Source organism: Pseudorasbora parva, chromosome 12, assembly GCF_024679245.1.
Source record: "Pseudorasbora parva isolate DD20220531a chromosome 12, ASM2467924v1, whole genome shotgun sequence".
In the NCBI taxonomy this organism is placed as follows: domain Eukaryota; kingdom Metazoa; phylum Chordata; class Actinopteri; order Cypriniformes; family Gobionidae; genus Pseudorasbora; species Pseudorasbora parva.
The window spans coordinates 26,976,615-26,984,512 of record NC_090183.1 but is presented as its reverse complement, the minus strand read 5'-3'; the positions used below and the strand labels follow the sequence as shown (position 1 = coordinate 26,984,512).

General features: G+C 36.1%; 1 protein-coding gene and 2 non-coding genes across 4 annotated transcripts; all 3 read left to right on the top strand.

Annotated features, from left to right (window-relative positions):
* Nucleotides 1-143: 143 nt before the first annotated feature.
* Nucleotides 144-3,761, top strand: im:7152348 (uncharacterized protein LOC559250 homolog). 2 transcript variants are annotated; one of them, XM_067458405.1, is made up of 2 exons: nucleotides 144-276; nucleotides 3,341-3,761. In XM_067458405.1, the coding sequence occupies exon 2, from the start codon at nucleotides 3,413-3,415 to the stop codon at nucleotides 3,758-3,760; it is 348 nt and encodes a 115-aa protein (XP_067314506.1). In that variant the 5' UTR covers nucleotides 144-276; nucleotides 3,341-3,412; the 3' UTR covers nucleotide 3,761. The 2 variants fall into 2 exon arrangements, with proteins under 2 accessions (XP_067314506.1, XP_067314505.1); XM_067458404.1 differs by lacking the exon at nucleotides 144-276 and adding an exon at nucleotides 1,823-2,061.
* trnap-cgg (transfer RNA proline (anticodon CGG)) lies at nucleotides 640-711 on the top strand. Its single transcript has one exon. It is a non-coding gene; the product is annotated as a tRNA-Pro (tRNA).
* Nucleotides 1,023-1,094, top strand: trnap-ugg (transfer RNA proline (anticodon UGG)). Its single transcript has one exon. It is a non-coding gene; the product is annotated as a tRNA-Pro (tRNA).
* Nucleotides 3,762-7,898: the final 4,137 nt, after the last annotated feature.

Here is a 7,898-nt window from a genome sequence, read left to right as displayed (position 1 = left end):
ATCTATATTTGGATTTAAAAGACAACCTTAAAACTAGCAGCTGTGTAAACACTCTACGTTATCGTAAAGGACTGTGGGTAATTGTTCGCCCACGAGGTGTTGACAACTTGACATCAGATCATATGCAGTAACTGAGTAAAACATTTTAGTAGAGAACGCGAGGGCTTAAAAATATTAGTTCACCCTGCCGAATATTGCATACGGATACCAAGGTGGTTAAGTTAGGTTATCAAAATGAGAATATACTTCATGAGTGTTTACAAATACACGTGTTTGGTGAGTAACGTTAGTAAGCTATGAAAAGTATGCGGATTTTTATTGCAAGTTATAAATGTAATTTCAATAAATCTCAATAAAAAAGCTCAATAGCATTATGCATCCATTCAAAACACAAGTGTGTGCATTGAAAATGTAAACTGTGCTACAAGTGGTTAGCACAATTTAAGTTACATTTTTGCAATTTAGAATGAGGAGAATAAGATGCGGTAGATACCTTCTGCTGTGACTCAGTTGACCAAATTGCATATGCAGTTATGCAGTGCATAAGTAAATCAACAACATAAACGTTATAATTATTATAGTCTGTAATGGTATTTGTATAGGTTTTTATTCTCTCAGGTTGTGGAATACGTTGCACGTGGCTCGTTGGTCTAGGGGTATGATTCTCGCTTCGGGTGCGAGAGGTCCCGGGTTCAAATCCCGGACGAGCCCATTATTTTATTTTATTTTTTTTACTTTTTCATGTATTACTTAATCCTTTCAATTATAGTAATTCAATGGCAGAAATGCGTGTGAAAATGACGAGGTGTTGTGCAAAATGAGATATATGTACTTACGGGCTGAAAGAGTTAACACAGACCGACGCGTGTTCGCCTAGACTCGAATGCAGAAAACGAACAGCATTTGCAGTCAAGGTCGACGAATATATACTGGATGATGAATAAATAAAAACAATTTAATTAATGTAGCATAAAGATAATCTAGTACTATTCATGTATTATTACTGAATAATTCTTGGAAGCGGCTCGTTGGTCTAGGGGTATGATTCTCGCTTTGGGTGCGAGAGGTCCCGGGTTCAAATCCCGGACGAGCCCAATTTTTCATATATTTTTAATTGTTGTAAAGATACTTTTGTGAGAGAATACAATGATAATAGTTGACATAAAGAGTGGTAGAATGCACGTACTAACGTAGTCCATATACATTTAAAGTAAAGACAAAATGGACAAAAATAATTGGGGGCTCCAACAATTATCATGATTAAACATGATATTTTACTATCAAGAAGACTTCAAAAAAATTACAGAAAACATAACATATTTTATGCCCCCATCCCCCGCCCCCCCAAAAAAGAGATACAAAACGATTGTCATTTCATAATAATCTATTATATGTATAAATAACATAAAACATACTGATCAGAATCCCCCCCGCTTTTTCTGTTTTCCAGCATTGTACTGACAGAAGGTCCCTGAAGTCTCGATTGACCCGATGAAAGCAGAACTATTCAAAGATATTTCCTTGCATCCATTTAAGGAATGGTTTATTGAAAAAAAGCCATTTGATTACACTTTCTCTGATAGCTGACTATACCTGTCAATTATCCATTTACAAATACTATAATAATTTTATTATAATTATTATCTAATTTTATAGATTGCATTTCAATATTTGCCACTGAAGAGAGTTCCCCCTCAGGGTTTTTTCCTTCTATCCTAGCAAGTTTTTCCACGTCAAGTTTTGTAATCTCTAAACATGAAATTTCTCAGAATATACTGAGGTTTTCGGTAATGACATGATGTTGGGGAGGATTTCTTGGAGGGACTGGAATTCTAAATAACTTAGGAGGGCTTTCCTTGATGCGCCAATGGGGGAGGAGAAAGGCAGATATCACCTCCCCCACGACTCGCAGCTTCTTTAAAAACACGCAGCGGTTATTCACACTGACAGCTGAGCCAGTTTGCTCTTATTCACACACCCACTAATTCTCACTCAGATGAGTTCATCTTCTGACAAATATCTGCAACAGTCACAGAGAACTGAATTGCTCGTCATTGTTCTGTAAGTATATTTCCTTGTTTTACATTCATTTGAATTACATTTATATGTTGTTTGTTTCATTAAATAGATTCAAAATTATTTAAATATTAAGTTCTGGTTTCATAGGGCTTAGATTAAGCTAAGAGTTAACAGTAGTTTAATTAGGAGATTTAAGCTGTTATAAATGTCCCTTAGGAAAAAACATTACTGTTGTGCATCCTGAGACAATACAATGACACTGATATATAAGATAGGCATGTGCAAGATGCTTTCAGGTAAAACAGGTCAAACATGCATTTTAGGCTTAAGGCTTGTCTGTGAAACCGGGCTCTTTATAAGTATTTTGTCTTTTTCAATATCCAAACCAATCCTTAAAACAAAATAAATGTGCTTTATTAACAAAACTGCATACAATATTAACACTTTAAACACACAACTGCTTTTCCTTCACAAGCTTTAATATTTCATGCAATATTGCTTCCCATGAGTATTTATTTGGTTTAAGAGCGTTTAGATGTTTTCACTGGAAAATAGGACATGTTCATTAACTGAGTGATTTTTGCAGCATGCTGTTTAACACAATAAGAGAGAACACACTGTTCAAACGGTTTGACATAAATGTCAAGTTACAGTTTGACTAAAGATGTTTCTCATATAATCTTTTACCGGACCATTCTAACAAGGCAGCAAAACTAACTTAACATGTAATATGTAAGAGCAATGTTCTGGAATATTCGGTCAATTGAATATTGTATTGGTGAACTGAAATCTTAGATGTTCTCATGGCTGCAGAAACCAGAGATCTCGTCACACGTCTTTTTCAATCAGTATTGTATTGTAGGCATTAGTACTTAGAGAGAGGTCAGAGGTCAACACTCAGAGGTCAAATTAAATAATATAATATTCTGGACTAACAGGTGGTTGGCAGCATTAGAGTAGAATACTATAAGGATGAATGGTTGGGGAGAGCCAGTGATGTCTTTGCCATCTGCTTCAACATTTTAACTGTCATTTTGCCGTGCTTAAAGGGATAGTTCACCCAAATATGAAAATTCTGTCATTGTTTACTCATGTTGTTCCAAATCTTTACTTCTTTCTAATGCGGAATTCAAAAGAACCAGACCCACTAGATTGATTTTCATTGAATTGGGAAAAAAAATTAATTCTTAGACCTTTTTTTAAATATCCTCTTTTGAGTTTCAAGAAAGTAATTTTATGTGAACTCTGCCTTTACACAAAAGTTATGTCCATATGTATGAAGTATGCCTGAAAGTTACATCTTTTTTGTTTGCTTTTGCAGAGTACTCTAAACTCTTTCCAGAACTACAAAAACATTACATCAGCAGTTGTATAAAAGTTCCAGTTTTCAGCGATGGTGCTGTTCGAGGATCGGGAATGTGGGGTCTGTTACCTGCGTTACTCTCGCATCGACCGTGTTCCCAGAACTCTCCACTGTAACCACACATTCTGCACCCCCTGTCTGGAGACAATGGGGCTGCATTACAGCGGCCTGCGCACCATTCGCTGCCCCCTCTGTCGCCAAGTGACTTGTATGGACCGTGGGCTCAGCTTGCAGGAGGCTCTTTTTGTCAACAGCCAACTGTGGGACAACATTTGTGAGGAGCAGGAGGAGGAAGAGAACGAGAGAGAGCAGGAAAAGAAGGAAGAGGAGAAAAACTCCAAAATACAAGTGCTGCCCTCCTCACAGGTCAAATGGTGAGTGACAATGTGATCTATTAATTTATTCAAAAATGCATTGGAAAAAATGGAATTCAAACACTTAGTGGATTGATCGCACGTCTTCTGTGATGAGTGTTTTTCGGGGCATTAATGTTAGATACAATTCACAAAAAGAAATTAAAGGGATTGTTTACCCAAAAAAGATTTTAGAAATCATTTACCTCACCCTCATGTTGTTCCAAACCTGTATGAATTTTGTTCTTCTGTTGAACACAAAAGAAGATATTTTGAATAATGTTGGTAACCAAACAGTTGATGGACCCCATTGACTTCCACAGTATTTTTTCCATACTTTGGAAAAACCATACTATTCAAAATATCTTATTTTGTGTTCAGCAGAAGAAAGAAATTCATACAGGGTTGGAACAATATGAGGGTGAGTAAATAATGACAGAATTTTTTTTTTGGTGAACTATCCCTTTAAGTAGTTTGGCATTAGCTATCATATATCAGTTATAAATACAACAAAATATTAAAATGTGTGTGTGTGTGTGGGGGGGGGGGGGGGGGGTTGCATCAAGGGGTTAATGATCTTGATGCAAACAACATTAAATAGTAAAACAGGAAATTATATCATAGATGGGACCAAACCTTGTGGTCAATACTTGTCTTAAAATATCAGATTATTTGACCTTTTCAGTCAAGCCACGGTTAGTTCAGGTTCAGGCCCAAACCCGTAATAATATTTGTATCGAAAAATATGTTTCCAAAAACTTTCAAAAACATGCATTTTAGAAGATGTTGTCTTTTACTTTGTTGATTGGGTACCTTGGTGACTAATGTGTAACATGCAACCAGATGCTGAAATTAATTTACAGTCAAGTGAGCCTTTTGAATCAGCAACCTCGATATCACATGATTCTGTTTATAAGTAGCCAGAATACTAGCAAAAAACACACAGCTGTTGTTACGTGTGTTCTTGTTAGTAGAGCATTTGGTCTCGAATCTCTGAACACTTTTTATTCCTAAAGAAGAGACCTCATGGTGTGTAGTAGTAACTCTGTTGTGACAAAAAAAAAGTCCTTAAAGCATTTGTGTTCCCATTCATACCTTTCTTCCTCTTGTCTTTTATTTTAGTCCAGTGGCAAAAACAATACCGACCAAAATTCAGACTTCCGTCTTTCCTGAAGAAAATTAGTTTTTCCAGACACCCTGAAGAGAGGATTGTTCCACCTGCAATGTGTGAGTCTTCTTTCTACTGTAATGAATGACGGCAGTTCAAAAATGTACATTTGTATTTAATATCTAGTTTATTCACCCACAAATGAAAATTTCAGTCATTACATACAAAGGACAAACCCTTTTGTTGCTCTTTTTGTGTTTGAAAAACAGTTGAAATGATCACAGAATGCTTATTTCTGGGGTGAAATATCCTTTTATTATACTATGGGGCTGTTGAATGCTTGAATCTGATTGGCTGATGAACGTTCTAAGGTGTGCAATTACTTTTACAATTACGCACTGCAAAAGTATTTCCAGGCAGGTCTTGATGTCTTTAATATTAGTAGACACTGCTGCCGAACACTTGAAAAAAAAAGATACGCACACAGACTGAGACTAGCATAATTCAAGCGCTCTCTCTCTCTCTCTCTCTCTCTCTCTCTCTCTCTCTCTCTCTCTCTCTCTCTCTCTCTCTCTCTCTCTCTCTCTCTCTCTCCTCTCTCTCTCTCTCCTCTCTCTCTCTCTCTCTCTCTCTCTCAGCTCACTGCATTAATAACTGCATTAGTCTGCTATCAGTGGCTCAAGCTAAAGGGCAATAATTACATTTTGGATTTAGTCCCCGGAGACTTAAGTTTAGATGCGCAATACATTAGTCCTGCACACAAGAGCGTTTTAAATACAAAACCTAATACAATGTTATGAAAGAAATCATCTGAACAATGTTTTGAGGTGCGATATCTGTAATATAAGCAAAATAATTGACGACGGGATGTTGAATTATTCTACTAATAATCCGCTTTGCTTTTTACCACCTCGGGTATGTATTATTTTTCTAATAATTCATCGGCCCGTCGTCAATTATTCCTTACATATCTCACTTAGGATAATACTCTGTGATCATATATACGCAGAGATAATCCTAGCTATTATGTGTACTGGATGATATTGTTTAACATCATTGTGTACATATAGCTAGTTTTATCAGTAGAAAACATTTGAACATTTTATTTTGTGCTAACTTTTAGCTTTTTCTTTCAACACAGAGAAATTATGTCATGGCGAAGGATTTCAACAGAAGAGATATTGTGAAAAGCAGGACAGACGTCATAAACAGTGGATTAACAATGTGAACAATAGACTTTCGCCGTCTGTTTTGCTGCTGTCGTTAAAAGTGTATGCCATGCGCTAATTACGCCCGGCGTGCTGAAAAAGCAGGAGCAACAGTCGACCATGGACAAGGTCATTTAAACGAACACAATCCCCTCCATGTGCTCCTCTCACTGCATTTTCCACTTGAATAGCCACAAAGCCGGCATCCCGCTCCTCCATCTGAGGGGAACATCTCATTAGATATTCCACCCTTAATCCATCCCAGCTGCTGAGGCCGGATTTGTTTCAGCTGTCCCAAGAGGGAGAGGGTCCAGATGCAAACCAAGACTTTTGGAGCAGATGGCATTGTGAAAGATCCCCCCCCCCCCCCCCCCCCCATCATTCCCCGTGTCTCATATGGACTCTTTAAGTTATTTTAAGCGTTGTTATTTTATATAATTTATTAATTATTGTAAATTAAACATTTTGATTGCTAAATGTTGTTGGTCTCTTTCTCTCTGCACCTATGCTGACTTTCTATTTTACATGATTAGCTACTACAAGCTACTCAAACGTTGTGATACCAAGCACCCCAAACTAAGGGACCTCCTTCCTAATATTCTTTTTTAATATATAAAGATTTGTGAGATAAACTGAAAGAAAGAAATCGCTCTACTGTGCAAATAAATTATATATGCTTTTCATTAAACATCTGCCTTCTTTTACATCTGAAAGACCAAAACATCTCAAATTACCTCTGTCAACCTCTATCATTCTATACACACACTTTGCATATGCTTTTTTTCTGAGTAAAACTTTTATGTCTTTATTTTTCTCTTTTTCCAAAGAACACAAAACTGCAGTGAATTTTGTTAAAATATACTGGGGAAAACATTTAAAGAGAATACAAATCTTGATGGAAATACTTTAGGTGATGCCATGATAGCCCTGTCTTTATTTTTCCTTTGAAGGCAGAAAGCCAAAATAAAGGTGTACATCTATGTTATCACATTTTACAACAAGCAACAAAAATGCTTTAAAGCAATTATGAGCCTTATGGTTGGCTATGTTTACACTGGCATATATATGTTTAAAAACAAAAAATACACACGAGATCTGATTTTTTTCTGCATTCTTTCTGAGCCACTTGCACATTTAGTTTTAATAAAAGATAGCCAACATATCCGATGTTTGGACATTACCTATATCAATGTAGGAATAACATGTAGGAATTCCAACCACATGGCAAGGGTGACACCTTTGGGATTATATTTATGCAAAAATAATTTGCACCTGAAATCTTCATGTATATGACATTTAATAACTTTAAATATGTATGTAAAATATGTAAATCTTTTTGTAAACAGTATATATATATATATATATATATATATAGTATTATACTGTATGTTGTTCTTTACATTGTAAAAACATTCTAGTTATTTATTTTATTAGGAAAATACCACATAAAAAAGTGCAACCCAAGTTACATTTTATTGACATTTAATAACTTTAAATATGTATGTAAAATATGTAAATCTTTTTGAACAAACTAAAAGCGAGTGAACATTTTGTCCTCGAAGTTGATTGTTAGACACAGGGAAAATTGGCAAGCGTAAGGATCTGAACGAGTTTGGCAAAGGGCCAAATTGTGATGCAAGACAACTGGGTCAGAGCATCTTTAAAACTGCAGCTCTTGTGGAGTGTTATCAAAAGTGGTCTAAGAAAGGAACAGTGGTGAACTGGCAACTAATCATGGGTGGCCAAGGCTCATTGATGCATGTGGGAAGCAAAGGTTGGCCCGTGTGATCCGATTAAACAGACAAGCTAAATGTAGTATCTACTCAAATTTCTCAAGAAGTTAATTC

What these genes read in the sequence shown, in the direction of transcription:
- im:7152348 (XM_067458405.1), top strand. Translation starts at nt 3,413, where the DNA reads ATGGTGCTGTTCGAGGATCGGGAATGTGGGGTCTGTTACCTGCGTTAC.